This window comes from Nestor notabilis, unplaced genomic scaffold (genome assembly GCF_000696875.1).
Source record: "Nestor notabilis isolate BGI_N333 unplaced genomic scaffold, ASM69687v1 scaffold30246, whole genome shotgun sequence".
Classification (NCBI taxonomy): domain Eukaryota; kingdom Metazoa; phylum Chordata; class Aves; order Psittaciformes; family Psittacidae; genus Nestor; species Nestor notabilis.
Window position 1 is genome coordinate 1 of NW_009933817.1, and position 22095 is coordinate 22095.

The window sequence follows — 22095 nt, forward strand, 5'->3', positions numbered from 1 at the left end:
TTGTCCATGTCACCGAGAAAGATGTTGAACAGGATCTGCAATTGCTGTTACTGGCTTTGAAACTTTTGTGCTGGATTTACACCACTGTTAAACCAGAATGTCATTTAGCCCTTTTGGTTCTCATTAATTATTGGTCATTGCATTCATCTATATCTCCTGTCAGACAGTGGGGAAGTTCCAAAAGTGAGGCTTGTGCCTCGAGTGCCAAGCAGGTGGAGCATTGCAAACTTCATCAAAGCTTTGTTGAACCTGACACTGCTTAGAGTCCATCCATTGCATTTTGTCACCTTTGAATTCCACAGGTGCTTTGACCTCACTTTTCTGTGCACTGGAGTGAAGGAGGCTGTGTGTAACACTGGGTTTTCTCGCTCCTGGTGACTTTTTTTAATCTTATTTCTTTGTTTCCTTTTTTCTCCTTTGAAGTTACATCCTTTACCATTAGTTTGCTTGCACAGCAGTGAGCTTTGATTTCATTTAGCATTCATGCCTAGCATGTCTTTGCAAACATAGTTCTGAATTGTCCGGTTTGAAAAAGAAAACCCATTTAGAAGATTGATTGATTGACTTTACCTAGCAAGTGGGTGACAAAACCGAAAAATTGTTCCCAGGTCCCATGAATTTGTTCCAAGTTTTAGTTTGCAACAAATTTGCATCTCAAATTAAAACCCTTAAATTTATTTAAATCATGGGTTCATATTGGGAGTGCTAACCCAGTCTTTGGTATAGCACTGAAAACTATGACAATGTAATCTAAACTTTATAAAGGGAAGCTGTTAAATATTTGTGAGGAGCCAAAGTAAAAAAAGTCAAGGGATTTTCTGAGCTGAAAGGTGGATGAGGAAATCCAAAGTTAATTTAATAGGAAAAAAATTTCATTAGCTCCACTGAGTTTTGGATGAAACCCAGGATCTTTATAGAAGTTTAATCAACAAAGATATCTATTACTAAAAGGCAGAGCATGGTGTCTTATGCCATAGGAAGACAATATCTCTTTGAACCATACAACCAGAGAATATCAAGCAGTAGAGCAGACATACTTCAGCAGCAAGTGATGAAGAAAACTTGTGCAGGAAGACCATTTTGCAGTCCTTGCTGCATTGCCTGGGAGGCGTGAGCCTGTACCCTGCAGTGTCTAACAGCAAGATTTTTCAGCAGCATTGACTACCTAGGATGATTTTGACCACTTCCTTTGGTTGGGAGTTGGTGTTGCTTTGTATAACATTTCTAGAAAACTATGGAGGCAGCTAACCTTAAGTGAGTACTTTCCACGAAGTTAATACTGTGGAGGAGTATAAGAGATTTTGCTTTCCCTGAGCTTGAAACACACAGTAGCTTTATTGAGATAAAATAAGCACATGACAGTCTTTGCAATTACATGTTTGTTGTTTGCTTACAAGCACCCATGTAATGCTCTTCATAGCACTTACTTCCAAAATGCCAACAAGTTCCCAGGAAGCATTTGGTTTAGAAGTGACAAGAGTGAAGGAGAGTCAATGGCTTACTTGACCAAGAGCTCCTGTCTTGTTCAGTGAGATACCCTGCTTTCCAATGCTGTCTTACTAAAATACCAAATACTGGCTCTTACAGTCTCCCTGCTCCCTCTGGAAGCACAAAGGACATGTCTTGGGTGGGGTATGGAGCTGCCAGAAAGCTCCTCACAGCACTCAAAAGCATTGAAGGAACAGTGCAAATCCAAAATATTTGTAAACATCTCCACTACCTTGTATTAGAGGACTTCCAATATTTCACTGGAAATGTATCCAGTCTCGGTCATGGAGAGCTTTTAAACATCAGTTTGCAAAATTCTGTTCTTTGTTGTTGTTGTTGCATGCATAAATTATGGGAATGCTTGAGTTGTAATTTGCTTGGTTCAGTGAGAGGATTATCTTCAGGAGGACTGCAGGATTAAGCCAGTCTTGCTGGATAGTTTTCCCCATGTTTGAATACTGATGAGGTAAAGTGGTTCCAATTTGTTGACTTCCTGACTGGCATTCATCTGCTGGGGAGGCCAGTGGGGGACCTGAAGCTCTGGGACTAGTGTGCATTGGGGCCGCTGGTGTCTACCAGTAAAGGCTTTGGCTACCAGCCTCTTCCTTCTGCTAAATACTTAGGGATGTGCTTAAGTTTAAGCAGATGCTCAAACCCACTTGCCTTAAGTCTGTGCTACAACAGAACCTCCACTTGTGTGTGCTGAGAGCTCTGCCTGGGTAAGGACTGCTAAAGTTTGCATCTATTTTGATGGGCCAAAGGAGGGAAAAATGTGTCGTTTCAGAGCTGGCTGCTGAGCATTCCTGGAAGGGGCTGAGCACCTTCAGCTCCAAGGGTTGTCTATGGGAGTTGACAATGCTCAGTGTCAGTCCTGGAATGAAGGTTATTATTAGACTTGCTAATGGCAAGTGTATGTGAGAGATGGGAGCTGTCTGTGACATAGCGATGTATAGTCATAAAAATGCAGATCTGGAGAACATTACCAATGGGTTATAATGATTTAAAGATGTGGCTATTTAAAAATGTTGTGACTAAGACTCAGAACAAGACATTTAGCTCTATAAATAGCTTCCTTTGTTTCCCCTCAAACACAGTTGCATGGTTTGGCCTTCATTTTTTTCCAACAACCGATTCTGCTAGGAGAGGATATTTATTCCTTAAGTGAAAATTAAAGGTTACCCAGATCTGATATGACATCTTTTCTTTTCCCAGGTAAAATGTGAGGCTAAGTCAGCTTTGCCCAAACCCAAGAGTAACAACAGCAACTGTAAAAAAGGCTCAAGTGAGGATAAATCAAAGATTGCCGTAGGTGAAGAATGCAGAGCTGATGAGCAGGCTTTCCTTGTGGCTCTTTATAAATATATGAAAGAAAGGAAAACACCTATTGAACGAATACCCTATTTAGGTTTTAAGCAGAGTAAGTATCTTTTTTTTCTCACTTTCTTGTTGACATTTTAGAATGGTTTGGCTTCTCTGGAGAAAGCATTTGAACACAAAACCTAATTTAAAGCCTTATAGATGGGGGGACCAGGTTTATATCTACACATTTTCCAGTCCAGGCATTTCACTGTCTTATGCCTAGATTTTCATCTCTTCCTTCTTGGAGTAGTTGCTGCCAGATATTTATAGGTTTAAATGCGCTGATTATGACTAGAAATAGGCATGTTGAAAACTCTCTAGTTTTCTGTTTTGTAAATCTGCAGCGTCTGTAATGCCTTTCTTCTGAGTTAATAATATGACGTATCTTTATTGTGCCCAGATGTTCTTTATGAAAGGACAAATATTAAAGGAAGACATTTAAAGGTGGTCGAGAAAGGCACAAAAGGGACCATATTTTTAAGCCCCAAAATGTGTTTATAGTTAATAAATTACTGACTTTGGAGAATATAAAACCAGACTGTATCTGTTCAATACAGAATGCAATGTTTAGAATTGATTTGGCATGTACAGTTTGTAGTGACACAATCTGTAAAGCAATTGTAGGTGGAAAAGATACAGTTGCAACCAAATTTTACATAAATATTGCAGTGCAGTGCAGATCTTTCAGAATTTCCAACAAAAGCTGTAAATGGGGATATTTTTCCTCCTTATCTATAGATCAAATGATACTTTATTTCCTTAAAGGGAAAACTTCGTGGATTGAAATATTATTTACTCTAATTTATCTCCCAGATTAAAACCATGTGTTATTTTGATGAAGAATGTCAAACCTGTATGTTTTACATAACAATTTACATACCTAATAGCAATTGGCACTGATTGCAACAGGCCTCCAGCAGCCATTATAAACTTAAATAACTCTGAATGATTACAGTGTTTGTCTGAAAACTGGCTGCTTGAAATGGAAGTAAAATTAATGTACTATGAACAGCGTCGTTGCATTATGCATTGATTCAGATTAAATCAAGGCCTAAGCAAAGCTCTTGATAGCTTTGAAACAGTACAAGGTTCAGTGAGGCTTTCAGAACATTTTGTGTTGAAGAGAGGATCTTCCCCCTCCCTCCCCATTTTATTCTGCACTCCCACAAGCAGGAGGACAGGGTGGGCTTGAAAGACAAGATGAAGTATTATTTCTAAAAATCTCCACCAGGGGTAGGCCCTCTGCTAATATTTCGCTGAAAAACACTGGAAGTTGCCTGACATTCGTTATAAATTAGCAGCCTGATCCGGCAAATACTTAAATGCCAAGAGTAAGTATGCTGAGAAGAGTAGAAATGTTTGCAGGACAGGGCTCTGTATTTGTCCAGCAGGACTCGTGCAAACATTGCCAGTATAAACAGGTTAGTGGGAAGAAGCAGTATGTACACACGAGAGCATCCCCCCATGGAAGAAGAGATCCTGTCCTCTGTGGTCCACAGCGTTATTGCTGAGCTTAGCCTGAAGTATTAGTAGTGCATCTATGGGGAATCACTGTTAGTGAAATAGTACACACACATTTCATAGAGCGCAAGATACTAATTCTTCTCCTGCTAATTAAGATAAAAATAAAATAAAACAAAATAAAATAAAATATGCCAGCAGCAAGCAGTGCCCCATGCAGCAGTGGGCCAGGATGAAAAGCACATCGGAGGGGAGGAGTTCTCCGGGAAGTAGGAAGAGTTAACACATCTTTTGAATTGAGTTGCCTTTGCTCCTCCAACCCCACAGCAATGGGCAAGGCACAACTGCTCATACCATAATTATTATGGTAATTTTCATTTGTGCTCCCTCTGGGTTCATTCATGCAGGACCTGTTAGAACACAGCTTATTGTTTATTGGTTATGGAGGCCATTATCTGAGCTACAGTAAATACTGGATATTGTTGTTTAATCAATAGGCTTTGTCTGTTATCCAGTGTGTGGCTCATGCTTGCTTGCTGATGAAATCAGTATTAAACAAATAATTAAAAGCAACATTCTTCCCAATGAGTAATTTTTATTATCAAAGTTATGGAAACACGTTACAGTCATTACATCGTGCCTCTTATCAGCAAAGTCAAATGAGCCCATTACCTTTGTCTCAGTGTATTTTTCCAATCCTGTTAAGGAATCTTAAGTGTGTTCTCTCATATGTAATTAAAATTATATATAGTGTGGGCTAATATTTACTCTTCAGATTATGTAAATACCTCTTTGGAAAATGTTTCACAGAAGCTTTTTCAAGGGCTGTGAGCTTTTTTTCTCTATTTTTCTTTAAAAAAAAACAAAAAACAAAAAAACTGTTTAATTTTCATTTCTTTGAAATATGTTGGTTAATGCAATGCTTATCTAAATACTTATTGTCCCTCTAACAGTTAACCTTTGGACTATGTTTCAAGCTGCTCAAAAACTGGGAGGATATGAAACAGTAAGTGTTTAAGTAACTTAAGTGAAATAATTGTGCAATCTAACTTTTCCCTGTTAGAAAAAAAATGTGAAAGCAAACAGTCATTTGATGCATTTTAGGCTAGCTGTACACATTGTGGGTTTATTGGACCGTTTTTGGAAACAGTCCCAATTAGTTCCAGGTTTGGCAAAATTGTAAACTTGTCGTAAAAACTACAAGTGGAAAACATATGTAACTCTTCCCTGTCAAGGAAATTAGTTGGGTCTGTAATTTTTTCCCATGTTGAGAAAAGGCTATTATTGTACAACAAGCCAAGATTGCATAAAAGAAATTTCACTTGGCAACATCCCTGACATCTGTTCATGTCTAATATGGGAAATGTATTAAAGGCTTTCAAAAGTAATCAGCATTGTCCATTAAGGAATAGTATGCTGCAGTATCTTCTCTTATTCCAAGTGTAAAAGATCTTTATTAGACAAGGGTCAGTACCACATAAACAGGAAGTTATCAGAGTAATTCAGAAAAGTCTCTGACACTTTTTATCAGCTAACCATATCTGACAAGAGCAGTTTATTTTTAGCTCACAGGAAAATTTGATGGCCGTGGATTTTACAGCATGTATTTTGAACCAATAAAATATTAGAGCAACAAACTTAGATTAAAATCTTGAAATGGGAAGAAAGAGCTGCATTAATATGGCACATCGAGATGACATCTGTAATAAAAAACAATTGACATAGGAAGATGTCGTCATTGGAAATATTTTCTTTGCACACAATGATCAGATTAAATTGTTCAGTTCCTGCCGCAGTTGGATGAAAGAAATTATTTTTGCTTTGTTTACGAAGTAATCTGGGACATATCTGTGCTGTAGAGAAATGACAAGAAGAAATGCGCTATCAAGAAACTGAAAGTCAGTCGAACCAAAATACAAAACTGACTGTTTTCCTTCCTTACAATAAAGCACATTGTTCTGGAAATCAGCAGCCCAGGTTGATTAGCATGGGTGTGGCTGGGATTTTGTGAAACACAAAATCTAACATTCTCAACAAAAATCTATGCTTGATTTGGCTTTTATTGTGCCTTTATCTTTCATTAATCAGCACATACCATGCTTATGTACAGGGGTGTGTGTAGGTATGCTCATGGGTATATATGAATGAATAGCTACCATAGATAGATAGATCATTGCAGCAATTATGAGCCAACAGTAATTGCAGTGAGTTGTAAAGTGCAATGAAAATGAGGGCTAAAATCTTGAAATTGATTCAGAGCACAAGGGAAGGTTGGGAGGGAGATTGAGAGTGTCGTGTTTAGAGTGCACAGGGAGGTGGGAGGTTTTCACAGCAATGTGAGGGATCTGCTTGAAGGGACCAAGTAGAAAAGCAGGGATGCCAAAGTGGTGACTTGCTGGAGAGAGCTGAATTTTAGTGCCAGAATGAGAGGGAGAGGGATGTATTTAGAAATGCCGGTGAAGGTGAACCTCTGTCCCTGGGGCAGAGCAGGAACAGGATTGTGAGTTTGTGAATATGAGGCCAGAGAGCCAAGTCCAGTAGCAGAAACGTGAGAGGATTAGAGGGGAATGATCACATACATGAGAATGTCATCCAGAGTAGCACCAGTCCACCCTTGCCTCAAAGCTCCTGTCCTTTTCTCAGTGACAGATGTTCTCTGTTGTTTAGGGGCATTTGTCACCTTTGATGAAATGTATCAGTGCTGCTTATTTCTTCATAGAGAAGAAACTAAGCAATTGCTTGACGGTCAGTGAATGGCAAGGCAAGCATATCTGACACCCTCTGACACATCTGGGAGCCCAGCTTTGGTTTGAGACTGGCTGAAGTGGTGGGCCTGATACTGTTTTTACTATGTGAATGGCATCTGTGCTCTCTGCAGCAGAGCTGAAGTTGGGAGGACCATTGTGATGTCATTCAAGTTGTACGTGGAACATGAGGTTTCCTGACCTCATTCTCTTCTGTTAACGGTCTCATCCTCAATATTTATCCGCCTTTGCTTTACATTCCTTGAATGTTAAACCAATAACTGTTGCAATACTTTGACCTGTGCACACCCTGGGTTTTATTATTTTATGGCCAGTTGATATTCATTGAGTTTGCCAAGCTGTATTTGTTTGTGTATATTTTATCATGGCAAGCATTGCTAAGAGGCTTTTGTGTTTGATTCATGATCCATTTTTCAGCAAGACAGTGGATGACTGGGGTGACATGGACCTCAGTATCATTTCCAGAATCTTAGGCAGGTCTGCTTAGATATAGAATTTTAAGTGAGGTCTGTAATTCAATAATGACCAGAATCCACCACTCAAGACACACAGTGACAGTATCTATTGATGATGATAAGTCATGTGCTTTCTTGAACCTATTCTGAGTAATACATGTTTATCTATGGACCCTTCTATCTGACTTGAACAAGTGATTTGTCTGTTATAAGAGCTTCATCATCTTTAACTTGTTTTAAAACTTCAGAAGTTTCTGGTTTGGGCATTGAGATAGAAATGGATCTTTTCTCTTGGAAGTATTTTAAAGAAAATCGTATTTGAAATTAGGTATTTGGCTTCAGCATGTGACTGCTGTTTTATGAACAGGAAACAAAAGACTGCTTAAAATCACATATGGGATCTTAGAGTGGTCAGATGACTAGTTTTTTACTAGTAAGTGTAGAAACCTTCCCAGTTAAAGTAGTTGCAAACTTTACAGCCTTGTGTTTGGTAGAACAATGATAGTCAGCTCATTTTGAGTTTCATCTTGGCCCTGTCCACCTTGTCCATGTATAGCTGCTTCAATGGAGTTTTAAAAACATCTTTGAGAAATGAGCAGAGATTATGTACAGTGTTTTCCAGCTTCTTCCCAGATTACAGAACAGTGCAAGACCTCTGAGTCCAGTCCTGCTGGATAAGGATCTGAAAGTGAATGAAAACAGCCAGGAACTGGATTTGAAATGCAGAGAACAACTTTCTTAGCCATCTCTCTGACTTTCCCTTATTATCATGTATCAGGGGCTGGAATGGATCCAGTGAGGCTTGACAGAGAGTATTACCTGTACATATGGGATATACATACAGGATATCTAGTAGTGTCAAGTCATGATTGTGTGTCATGTTTAAAGGCTCTCCTGTTAGAGTACTTACTTGTAAGGGTCATTTCTCATCTGTCTGTTATCTGTTTGATTATTGATTCTTAGTTACCTGTCATCTGTAACTGTGTAATACCACACTCCTATGCACTTCTTGTTGAACGTAATACAGGCTTAATAAAAATAGCAATCCGTACAAATTGGTTTAAGTCCTTAACAGATGAAGCTGTCTGTTTGGAATTGGTGGGATCATGTTTCTCTTAAACAAAAGATACATGAAATGAGCATCTTAATAGAGTGCATTGGAAAGCACTGTATAGCAGACCTTCACAATATGAATGATTTAAAATGTCCCCAAATCCCTGGATGAAATACGAAACAATGTCACATTCTAGGGGTCTCAGCTGCAGTGGAATTTAACAGACATTACCTGGAATTTTCTCAGTCGTCCTAAGTCAAGTGAGTATAAGGTTCATAGATAAAAAACTTCCAGGACTTACCTAAAGAGTTGTGTTGGCAAGTCATGAAGTGGTGTTTTCTCTTTAGAGCCAAGGCAAAAGGAGTGCCTTGGCGTATTTGCAGAAGGCTGCGGTGCTGAGTGGACTCTACCTGGAGATATCTTAAGAAAGATAAAGGGTCAAAATAAAATTAGGTGGAATTTAACCTTTGTGTGTAGCAGCTTAATTTTTTCAGAAGGTCAGTAGGATCCCATTTAGCTACTGCCTCCTGGAAGCAACAATAAAGGGCTTTAATTTTTAAAAATTAATGAATGACATGTACAGCAGTCCTGCATCTGGATAGGCCCAAAGAAACTGATACATCAGTGGATTGCAAAGCTACCTGGGTTTGTTTCATACAGACCTAATACTCAGAGCTGTTTTGAAGTGTGGTGAGCATCAGATATTATGACCAGAAAATCCCCCATTATATTTGCAGCAGGAAATAAGCAAGAAGCTTCTTCATGAGAAAGGGAGCTGGGACCTGGGATTGCAGTACAGAAGACCTTAAGATTTCTCAAAGCGGAAGACATCATTAAAAGCATATGTGTAATCAGTCCTTTAATAGATAAAATCATTGCTTTTATTTGGTTGTTCTTGAGTACCAGTCACTGCCTAATACTGTGCCTTTAGGAACCAGATCAGATCTGCTCTCAGGTCCCTGGGCAGACTAGTCTCTTGCTTAACTCCAAATTCTGCTGATTGGGAAAGATGTCATGGAGGTTTTCAAAGTTCCTGGCTTCCAATGGGCCCAGCTCTAGAACAGTGAGGCTATAGGTTGGAGCAAATTTTGGGAGGGGTCTGCAAAACAGAAGACTACTTTAAAACTAAAGCCATCATCAGAACTGGAAGCTGTCAGAGATGAGACTGGCCTGTGCAATTGCCTTGATTAATGTGTGAGCCTGCACTTTCAGAAATGCGGCAGGCACTGGAAAGGGTATGTATACTGGTAGGAGTAGGGAAAACAAATTGGAGAACTAAAGCAACAAAGGTTCTTTTTCTTCTGTATGTTTCCTGCTGGAACGGGTCAGCTTACATCAGAAAACTGAATTAATTAATCAAAAGTGTGAAATGAAAGTGGTGAGGACATTTGTTAAAGCTTTTGCAAGATCTTAGTTGTCTTACACCACTACAGCTCCATGCTCTTAAAAAAACAACACTTTGCTCCGGACTGTTCATGGGAAATTCCCTGCCCAGACAGCTTAAATATATTACCATTTTCATACCTTTTGTTACCTGCCTTTCTGTTCCTCATGTGGCCTAGTCATAAACATGTAACTAACCAGGAGCACATATGAGCCCTTTCAGTTACAACCACTGTGTAAGAGAGCCAAGACTGGCATTTTTGGTAGGAACAGTAACCATAAGCAGAACATTGCCAAGCACTGCTCTTTCCGGGGTCTTCAGAAAGTTCTTTGTCACTGTGGTGGCTGGGACAGACCTGTGTGAGAGAAGAAAGCAGTCCTCAATTTAGATGTGGCTAGCATGAGCATCCAGCTTGAGCTGCGCTGCTCTGCAGGACAACTGAGAAGTTTCCACAGTGCAACATTTTGCTTAGATTGTTTAAGGATGTAATTTACAAGTTACTTTAGTCCTTTGAAGTTTATTAAGCATAAAAAATAAACGTTCCAGAGCAAAGGAATTCTCAACCCCAGGCTTTGTTGAGTTGAAAATAACGATCGTTTCAGGGAAAGTCAAATTTAAACTCAGGTCTGTACGTGGGAGGGCACAGCTCTGCCAATTGCCAAGAAGCTCTGGTCCGTTGTAGAGGCAGAATTGGATAAAACTGGTCAAACGTTTTGGAAAATACTATTATTCTAAGCAGCACAGACAAAAGAAACACAGAAAATGATGCAGGGGTTTCAAAGGGATTCACTTTTCCCATTAAAGTTGATTGTGTTTACTCATGTTCCAGCTTGAGTATCGACTCTTGAGTCAGCTCATAGTTAGTGAGACCTGGGCTCTAAGGTTAACATTTTCCTGTTGAAAATAGAGACCATGCTTCTTATTCACATTGGGATGTTTAAAAAGGGGACTTGCAGTAGTCCTATTGCTGACTAATCCTTTGCTTTCATTTATAGCTTCTGCACAGCATCACTGTACTCATCCAAAGCATCAGGTTCTGGCCCACAGCCTTGCAAGCCAGCCAGGCTGTGCTTGCCAGAGGGCCAGAGCACAGACCCCAGATTGGCTTTGTGCATCTTTGTTCCCCTAGTCTGCAAAGCTGCCAGAGACTTAATATAAAACCACTTGCAGCAGTCCTCAGGCTATCTGATTTTTCGGAGGTATAAGCAGGCAAGGGCTATCTGGCCATGCCTCTGCCCTCTGCCTTTCCCAATACCTGTGGGAGGCAGGACCAGAAGTAGCTGAAGTAGCTTCACATCCAGGCATTCCTCCACAGCAGGGTACTTGGTACAACTCTTTTTTTGACCTTTCAGGTTGCAGAAGGAGTGTCTGTTTATATTCTCAGAAGGTGATGTTCTTTACGGTTCATTAGGACTCCAGTTCTTAAACAAAATAGACTTAAAATTAACCTGATCCTCAGATGAGTGTTTGATTTGTGTGTGAATAATTACTTTGTGCAGGATTTATCCTTGAATTGCAGTCTCTCTCTTGTGCCTGTTGTCTTTGGGTTGGTTACAGAAGACAGAAAATAAAATCAGTGAATACAGTCAGTCCATTTTGCTTTAAATAAGGTTTAAGAGAAAATACTTTTTTTTTTTTTTTTTTTTTTTAAATCCATAGGTGCTAACTACATACAGGTGCTAACAGTGAGTTGGAGATGCTGACGTTTTCTGAGGAAAACTGTATAAACAATAAACTTGAAGAAATCAAGTAACATTATCAAATGATAAGTCTTCAGCCATGCTTTTAGCTTTGGAGAATAATTTCTGCAAAGGAAGGGTTTTCCCTTTATATTGAGCAAAAAAGAAATGCCTCTTACCCTGTAATATTTAATGACGGTAGCTATCTCCTCTTGTTTAGATTAAAATTACAGGCCTCAGATTGCAAGTTGTAATATTTGTTTTCTCCTGATTGCTGCCTTTAGCTCCTCAGTAAACGCCACTGACTGCTCTGTGGGTAACTCCAAAGAAGCCTCCGGGGCTGAATATATTAAAATTCACAGCATTCCACAGAAAATGACAAAATTCTCCCCAAATTACCCCCACAATTTTCCACTGGTCTTCTTTATGAGCTGCAGGCAAAAGAGGGTGATCTGTTGTGCTTGTCCTATTCCTGTTTTTCTTCCTGTTTTAAATATAGCGAAATATATAAAATAATGAAGTGGTATTCAGAAACAATTCTTTTGCCAGGTCTTCCATCTGTTATTCTGTATAATCCTAATTTCTGTACAGAAAAAACAGAACCATGGTATGCAACTCAATATGTTACAAGATGTTTATTTTCATCAGCATGGTCCAATAAAGTACATAGCTCAAATATTAACATTGGAGTATGTTAAGATTTCATTACTATTTGATCTATATATTTTACTGACATAAATGGATAAAAATAAACAGCTTGTAACATATAGAGTTACGGACTATGCTTTTGTGGATTTACAGAATTCTGTGGTAGATTTGGGTTTTGCAGCACATTTATTTTCTCTAATTCAGTTAAAATAACTATGTAATCACTATTTGTGCTGAGTATGGTTTGAGGTTCATTTTCATAATTCACCGTGGGATTTGTCTGCATAACTTCTGATAGTTAATGACCCTGTATTGATTGAGATTCCTTCTTGTGAGGCTGTATTGCTTGTGACTTGATAATGGATCAGTCAGAACACTCCATTTTAGAGAGAAAGAAAATAGACATAGTGCTAACTTAAAAAAAAAAAAAAAAGACACCCAAAGCTCTGTTGTACTCTATATATTCTGTAGGGACTTTTATAGTGCTTGTAGTACATGCTGTTCTGAAAGTGTCACACATGCATTTGTTGTTGTGAACTCAAATGCTGTAGAATCTGTAAAGATGCAAGATTAAATTTTCCATTGCCATTTTTACAGATAACAGCCCGTCGACAATGGAAACATATTTATGATGAATTAGGTGGTAACCCTGGAAGCACAAGTGCTGCTACATGTACTCGCAGACATTATGAAAGGTAAGATAACAAATCTGAAATGCTTGTTTAATAATGAAAAAATTAATTTGGAGAGCCTTCAAAGCGTTTTATAAAGAATTAGAGAGAGAGAGAGAGAGGCTTCTTAAAGATATAGTTAATATTCCCCCAACAGTTTAGTCAGATAATGCATTATAATTTAAACCAGAGTGTATGTCTCCAGCAACTAAATAAATAAAACAAGCATCTGATTTTTCTTTCGTACATATCTTAATTTTTACAACAGCTTTCCAGTTAAAGAAGCTGAAAAATTAACCAAACATACTCAAGGAAAAATAAGAAACGACAGCTAATTGATGCAAACACTTGTCTTCTGTCGTTTTTGAGGAATACCAATTAAGCAAATTGTGGTTGTGATCAAAATAATGGGGTGGCCCACAATGCAGGGTGCTGTTAATGTTATAGGTCATGCAGAGCGTTGCATTCCTCTTCTTCATTGCATTCCTTCCCTCCTCCCTGTCTGCAAGCTGCTGCCAAACCCTCTTTCTCTGCAGCCATTGTTGCTGGTCAGAACTGTTGATTTCTTATTCTTCCCATGTAGATAATAACTTCCAGGGCTTCTGAAGCCAGCACGCATTGAATAGAATGCTGGAGCTGGAATGTTATTTTGGTTTGGTATGGTTTTTGGAAACAACTCTCCTCCTCCCTTTTTTTTCTTTTCTCTTTTATCTTTTTTTTTTTTTTTTTTTTAATTTAGGCAAGCAAATGTTAGTAAAAGCTCTGCAATTTCAGGCTCAGATAAGGAAAGTCCAGTCTTTTGTTCGTTGGTCATAAACAAGTTACTTTGCTGGGGTGAGGAAGAGATTGTGTTTGCCTGCGCACAAGGTGGCACAGCAGAGCTGAGCTCAGTGGGCAGTTGTTCACCTTCTTTTAATGCCTTCTGCCCTGCTCATGGAGGGGAAGGTTGGTCACCCTCATTTACAGGACACGTCTCCAACATAAGAGCTTGGGCGCACAAATAAGTTGTACATAATGCCACTATAAAAGGTAGAGTTAGAAGCTTTCTGGAGATCAAGCCAAGCAGCAGAGCAAATTGAGTGAGTTGCTGTGCATGTCAGACAGGGCTTTTCCCTGCCTTTGTGTTGCAGGAAAATGTTATAGATTGTTCTAATTGACTCATCAGATCGTGCATATTCGGCTCTTCCCCTCCATTATTACAGCCCTGAGAGTCTCAGGGCTTCCTCTTGCACCCAAGCCAGCTGATGGGTTTCCAAGTGGCAGTCTGGGTCTTCCCTCACCAGATGCGCTTTGTAGGATGCTGTTTATTTGATGGAGGAGGCTCAGGCATGCGTGAGAGTTAGGTCTCTGTGGACTTAGGTTGCAGAGGGAGCAAGCATTGCTGGGCTCTGTGTTGAAATCCTAGAGTCACTGAGAGAGTGCATCTCTTGTAGTTTTGGAAAAATAAATGAGCCATTCACAAATACTCCATGAACCTTTGTCTCTTTCTTCTGCCTTCATGATAGTGGTTTGTTTTTTTACATGCAAAACCCTTGAACTGCACTCCTCTTTCATGCATAGAGACTTGTCCATGTGATTTACTCAGCAGTTACTCAGGGGTATGCTACGTGCTGTGAAGTGCCACAAAGCCCATTGTGCTCACTAGAAAACCTGAGCAGATTCATGATGCTTTCAAAATAGAAAAGCCTTTCCAGGCTACCCAAAAGAAATTCTGCTCACCTTGAGCCAGTCTGAGGAAAGAGTCTTTTTGTTTATGGTTGGATGGGTCTTAGCACACCAAAGAGCTCAAATCTGAGTTCTTGGGTGCCAGTCTATTCTGTAGTTCTAGGTTAGGCCTGATATGAGGCAGCACCTATTTTCCAGTTCTCTGGCAGGCTGTCAAAAGATGGCATTTGGAGAAAAAGCCTTGAAGGATTTCTAAGTTAGCCCTGAGCCTACCTAAAATACGCTTTACCAAATCTGGTCTGAAAACCAAGACAAGTATACAAAAGAAACCTCAGTGACTGGTCCTGTCTCTAGATAGCTAGTGTTAAACACTTATTTTTTTTCCACCACAGGAAAGCTGTATTAAGCCTCAGACTTGGAAAAAAGTAAATGAAATTGTCATGGTTTGTTTCAGCTGGTAATTCTAACTACAGCACCTGTAAATGTAAAGTTCATTTATAGCCAAAGTGCTCAGATGACATTTAATCTAAAACTAGAACTGCAGTGCAGGAATACACATTCGTGATTCAGGACACGCATTTTCTAACTTGAAGGTGAGCTGTAGAGCTAAACTGGAAATTGAATTAAGCTGGGAAGTAAATGTTGAATAAACCTCATGATTTTTCCCTTTTGAATCCCACTGGCCTTTCCTTGCTTACTGGAGGAAAAACAGGCAGTTCCCTGACTTCACTGATCCTGTTGGTGTTCGACTTAGCTGTGCCATTCGTCTCTACAACTAGATCTCAAGGGCATCCGTGTTGTGTTAATTAGCTGTCTTCCAAGATGACAGAGAAGCTTCTAGCTGTTTGCACCAGTGTTAACATATCAAGGCTGCTTAGGTGGCAGAGACCTTTCAGTGAGACACTTAAGATGCTGAGGCGTGGAATGGCACGTATGTCCCATTCAGGTACTGCATCCCCCCTTCCTGCCCTCTCCAGGTTCCCCTCTGCAACTTGAAGTTCAACATACAACTTCTAAGGGCAAAAAGGAGGAAAAAAAAAAAAGGAAAAAAAAGGAGGAAGGAAAAAAAGAAGAATAAATCGAGAGGACAGAATTGGCTCTCTGTCTGGCAAATCCCATGAAGAAAAGTTGCTTTTCTGAAAAGGTGCTTATAACCCCTAATAAGCCATCATGTTGCTGCAGATCCATGGTACCAAGGATGGCAAAAGCTAAAACAATACCAGATTTAAAGGCTGTGGGGAATGCTTTGCTCCCCTCTCCGCATCCCTCTGCCTGGCAGGGGTTGTGGTGGTCACTGCTGCTGTGCTATAGGTAGGCAGAGTCCTTCAGTCAGTGTGGTTTTTGCTTTGTTTCCCTGGTAAAAGGAAAAAAAAATTTTTTGTGCATTATCAACTGATTCCTTTTTTATGTAGTACAGTTTGTGTTTCCAATAACTGGTTTCATTTTAAAACAAGGCGAGCCTGCCAGTGTTTCAGTAAGTGTTATTTGTATATTAGTTAGACAACTTTTGTTTTATTAATGAGTATAATAATGAAAGTGCAGGTTGCTGAGTAGAAGCAATGGGTGTTTTTATTTAAAGCATAGCAGGCATCGTATAATGCCAATGAATGCGTTATTGTCACTGTAGTTATGGCTGGTCTGAACCTGCCTCTGATTGGGTTATTCCAAATAGGCCCAAGCACTTCATAAAAATGTCTTTGTCAGCCTAGTTTTCCTTCCAAACCTATTCATCTCTGTCAGTTTTTAATATTAGTACCAGGCTCTTGGCTATAGTCCATTAGTACTGTACTTAATTGCTCATGTTACAGATGATTACCAATATAAAAAGCATTAATGTTTTCCCATCGTGGGGCTGTTGCTCTGTGCACAACTCAGACTATACAAAGCTTATGAGTTGTTGCTGTTGTTGTTTTACTCATTACTTTCTTCGTTTGTGTTCCTTTAATGCATTTACCTTATATGATCGCAGAAAACTAGAGGCGTATGTGGTTGGTATTGGCTGATTCAGCCTGAACCTTTCCTGTGAAAGTCTTACAGCCCTTGTCAGTACCCTACATCTCCCTCTCTCTTATCAAGTAACCCTCAGAAACGGCTACTTTTCTGCGATGCACTCTTCTCCATGCTCCCTTCCCCTAATAATGCAGATGTGGTTTTCACATACAGGGTTTGAGGTTTCTTTTGCTTTTACACAAAACACATGATCACAGCTTTAATTTTCCAGCGTGAAAGATGGGCTGTATTTCTTCAGTGCTCATGATGTTGTTGCTAGGGATTTTTCATAAATATTACACCACCATCACCGCCCCCCCAAAAAAAAACCCAAACAAAAAAAAAAAAAACCCAACATGCTGTTTTGCAAGGTATATAAAGGTCCCAGTAAAATGCATTGAACAAAACAAGTATTACATGCAATTGCCTTTTTCTGCCTCCAAGTCTGGCTGTGATTTATTTTGGTTTCCTCCAAAGCAAGCCTTGGGTACAAGCTGTGCACAGCCATACAGGGGATGAAGAACTGTGATGTGCAATGACATACAGTAACTCCTCAGCTTCTTTGGTGGACAGACATGCTGATGTTCAAAGACATCATGGCAGGCAGCTGGACAGTCCCATAGAGCAGTAGCCCTCCTGGCCTCTTCAGGTGCTGCAGGGAATCTGGGTCCCTGAGGGTCTCCAGCAGGGATAGACCCAGAGCATCCCACAGGCTGTCCTGCTCTTCAGCAGTGTATCTCATATCCTGGCCCTCAAGAGTCATTGATGCCTTGAAAACCACACAGTCCTGGTCAAACTCATCTGGAGAGGTGTTTGCTAGGCTTTATACTCTCATCAAATTATGGCAGCTGAGTGGGAAATTGTTTTGCAGAGCTATGACCACACGGGACTTGATGAGGAGCAGATAGGAAAGATGGGTGCCCAGAGCGGTGCCCGGAGTGGTTCTTCACAGTCTGGCAGGTTGGCTGTCCCCTGGGTTTTGGACACAGACCTGCAGAGGGTTTTACTCCGGCTGTGAATGTGGCCCCTGGGCACTTGCAGAGCACCCTGCACATCTCTCTGTTGCCAGGGGACTAAATGCCAGGAGGTACAGTGTCTTGTTCAGTTCAGAGCCTGTTTTACCATTTTTCTGTCTAAATCACTCACACAAATATTACATATTATCAGAAACACAAGGCAGGTCAAAATAAGTCCCTTATATGGTTTCCCTTTAACAGCTGTAAAGTCTCTCTACCCTAAGGATATTGCTCAGTAATTCAGTATGCAAGAGAGCCCCATGTTCCATGCAAATGCTGTTTGGTTTTGTTAAAGCATTTGGATAACTTTGGTAACATGTAAGCATTTCAGTGGAGTTTTGTAGGAAATAGCAGCCAATCTTTTAGAGGGAAAAAAAATTTGGAGGCTAGTATAGCATCTACATGAAAATGCTTATGGTTATCTTCTAATACACATCATAATTAATAGAAGGTTTTGATTTACACTGTTAAGTGTGAAAACAGCCTCAGGCAAAAATTAATCAAATGTTATGTCATGCTGTAAACTACAGCTAGCTCTTTGTTTGACCCAAAAAAAAGCCAACTTGCCAAGCAGCAGTTTTTTCCTGTCATACTAACTGGGTTGTTTTATTTTTGTCTTCACCCCACTTTCCTGCCCCCCTCCCACTTCAGCTAGTCCCAGACTCCCAGAAAACTTTGCAAGTTGCAAATTGTCTCAATAGTTTTCCATCAAGCGCAAATTTAAGCCTGAAGATAGATGAGGTGTCTCAGTTCTCTCTTTCTTTTCCTGGGTTTTTGGTTGGTTTTTGTTTTTGGGTTGTTTTTTTCTTTTTGATAAATAACAAGAGGTTTTTACTTACGATTTTCTGCCCTCAGGGCTTTATCATTAAGATTAAATAACTGTACTCTCAAGCATACCACTGAACAAACATCTTTTCAATTATGTGAGTAACAGATGCTTTAACAAAGGAACTATTGAAAATACAGAAAGCTTTCCCCCTCCCCAAAATTTAAAAAGTATCAGATGACAGAGGAATGTAATTGTTTACCATTAAAACAGATCCTTAGCTGTCCATTCAAAACATACAAAAACACACAGGTTTTTTCAAAATTTCTGGGTTTTTAGTCTGAAGAGACTTACTGGCCAGCACTTGAGTCAGAGGGAGTCCTTGGCTGCAAAAGTGCTAGGCACTTGGGCACTGCCTTGGATCTCTTTCCTCACAGGGAATTGTTTTCCCAGTCACATCTTTTTTCCACCCGGGAGTTTGTCCTAGCAGAATTGGGTGATGCTGTGTGTTACCCAGTCCTCCTGGATGGATTGTTACCCAAGCAGAGAGAAACTTCGCAGACGTGCCTGCCGCACGTATGTGCATCAACACATGCTGGGTGCTGAGGCTCTGCAGTGTGCCCAGTGCTCTTGAGGTCCCACCACTCCTATCAGCTGAACTGAATGCTCTTGACATCCAGGGGTAGGGACAAGCCTGTTTTCCTTGCTGGGAGTTGAGTTGCCCCAAGAGCAACTGTGTTTGATGGGAGATGTGCCATTCTCCTTTGCAGGAGCAGCAGCAGGGATGAAGAGTGAGATCCCCCTGATTCCCTTCAGATTCTCCAGGTGTGCTGGGAATCTCCACCTTATACTGTACTTACACTGTTCTGTTAGCAGAACTTTGCTAACATGGCAGGGGGTGCCCCTCATTTGTTCAGCTTTGTGCAATGGAGATGTGGCCTAGAGCTCTTAGGAGAGGGTCAGCAGGATTTTGGAGTCCCTCCAGGAGACCTGCATCCCGTAGGCTATGCAAAATGGCATCTGTAAGCTTTTTTTGAGCATAGGGACCAAGCATTTCGGGAACTATATGGACTTACTGAACAAAATATGTGTCTGCCTTTAGATGTAGAAATGGTGACTGTGGCCAAAACAGAGGCTTGTAGCAATTCTAATAGAGTGACCTGCGGAAGCTGTTCTGCCCTTGTCACCCTTCCTTTGAATCATTCCCATGCAGTAAATCTTCACCAAAGGCAAAAGACTGGGGTTGCTCATCTCCCCCTGCTGAGCTATAGGATTGAGAGTGCCTGAGCTTCCCTTGCCTGGCTGTGCAGCTACATCAACAGCTGTGTTTGTAATGTCACTAATTTCCAGTTTACTTAAAACAAAGTGTCTTTCAATTCTCTTACAGCAGTGCACTTCCCACCTTTCAGCAGTGAGCCATTCTCATTACCCACCAGCACTCCCAGTGGGCTGTGAGGAAAGTTGTTGATGAAAGGATGAAAGAGCCATTTCTTTAAGGAAGGAAAGTTCTTTGGGAAGAAAATTGATCTCAAATATATTTTGTCTTTGCTGATAAAATACATGCCAGTTTTGTACTTCAGACAAATGCAAATAAACTCACTGCTATTGTATTCTGCACAAAAGCACGAGGCTTGCTTTCGTAACCCCTGGATCGTACAATGCGGTCCGGAGATACCAGGCTTGGGGAGCACACTGCTTGATTTCCTGAATGTATTTTATAATTTATAAGGCTGAGACCTTAGAGTTTGGGTTATTCCTCTCCCCTCTTCTCTGCTGAGAATTTGTCACTGGTACCCTTGAGAACTGCTTCCTGGTCCAGGCCATCCCTACCGGATGATTGCTGTTGAAGGTGGCTTGTTTCCCTTGCTCACACTGAGAGCACTGCTCCAAGATTTATGCCTTTTGAAGAGCATCAGGGTAAAAAAAGACAAGACTTCTCCTGGGATCAGAGCTCAGGCATTACTGCTGTTTCCTTCAAACAACAGAATGCTTACCCACTGAGTTTCCAGGGAACAAGAATCAGGTTTCTCTCACTGAGGTTATCGATAGGGGCCCCTTTGCACTGCGGGGGCTGTTGCTGGAGCTACCCCAGCTCGGCGGCCACTCATCCCAGCCCTGAACTCAGACTCTGTGGCTGCAGGGGGTGCAGGCATTTCTGCCCAGCTACTGTGAGGACCTATTGAACCAGATGGTTGCCCTATTGAACCAGGCAGACCAGCTGTCTTGTCCTCCAGCTCCAGCAGTGCCTTCAGAGGAAGGAGCAAGAGCCACTGTGGCATAGTGTGCCCAGGAGGGAAGTGTTTTCCAAACTCCTACCAATGAAGAGATTTATTGCCTGTCCCTTTTCAGTGTTTTTGAAACTCTAAGAGCTTAATGTTCTCATGATTTACATTAGCATCTAATCCTTGCATAATCTCACTAATCCCTTGGCCCCAAGATATCCATTGGCAGTGAGTTCCATGGGTTAACTGGTTGCTGTATTCATTTGGTGGAGCAGATTTAAATCTATTTTTCCATTCCCGTTGCAATCAACCTTCTTAACCTTCTGGCCAAGCATGGGAATGGGTCAGCATCTCCCAAGAAATGAGCTTCGCTATTTTAAGTCCTTCCAAGATTATTCTTGTGGCTGAGAGGCTCCATTGCACACTGTTTCATGTTGGGCTTGGAGCCCTTGAGAAATCAAGATGATGTCAATGGGAGACGTACTGGAATATTTTATTCTGCCAGAAAGAAAACAAAAATAAACACAGAAGCAAGTGATATAAAGATTATTGTGGGGATTGTGCCGAAATGCCTCCTTCTCTCCTTTACCCTGTGTGTCCTGGGCATATGGTTCCTCCCCAGCCTGAAAACCTCATCATATCCATACACAGTGGGGAGAATTAAAGAGGAAACTGGCAGCCTTAACATTTAGTTTCCTTCCTCTTTCTGGGCTGGTCAGATCCTTTGCATTATTGTAACTACTTTTTTTATCATGTCTAAAAATAGAAATGCTCTCATATGTCCCGTGAAGCAGAGTCTGGCCAAAAGAGTCATTCATTCTGCATAATCAATACATGGAAATGTAGTGGGTACTGGCTCAGATGAGATCTTGTATTGTTAGTTCAGTAGCTGGGAAAAAGTGTTGACTAATAAAGATTAAGGGTGCTTTTTTTTTCCTTTTTATGAAATGCTAATGGTGAAGACATGTTTGATATACTGTGAAATACATTTCTCTAATATGAAGTTTCTGCTTTTTGTTGGGAGAGAGATGCAGTCCCTGGAGGATTTTAGAATTTGTAAATATAAAATTATCTGCTTCAGTGTTTTTTAAAAAAAGGTTGGCAGAAAGCCAGATTACTTACATTACTGTAATAGATTTGCTGACCTCTGACATCTGCTGCAGAGAAGTACATTGAATTTTTCATAATATCAGATGATGCAGATCTAAAAACTCAGTACACTCTGCACCATTATTTAATTCAGAACTTAGTAAAGCTAAATCTTTTTTTGAGTAGCAGTTTATACATGATTAAACTTAATATTGCCGATTGTAATAAATCAGGATTAGTATAGTACTGATTTGTTAATCTAACTTGTATTGATTTTAAGTTGTCTTTATTTAAAAAAAAAAAAAAAGACTGGCTTTTCACAGTGACTGAATTTAATAAGAAGCCCTGTGATAGCAAAGACTCCCCTACTGTTTCTGCTCTTGG

At 40.3% G+C, this 22095-nt stretch overlaps 1 protein-coding gene across 1 annotated transcript in view; it reads left to right on the top strand.

Moving 5' to 3' along the window:
- Positions 1-2694: 2694 nt before the first annotated feature.
- Positions 2695-22095, top strand: part of ARID5B (AT rich interactive domain 5B (MRF1-like)) — a gene marked incomplete at its 5' end in the record, with an annotated part of 29240 nt that continues 9839 nt past the window's right edge. The window contains 3 exons of the mRNA XM_010017055.1: positions 2695-2905; positions 5262-5314; positions 12891-12988. Coding sequence (XP_010015357.1) covers positions 2695-2905; positions 5262-5314; positions 12891-12988 — 362 coding nt within the window. The remainder of the gene's footprint in view (positions 2906-5261; positions 5315-12890; positions 12989-22095) is intronic.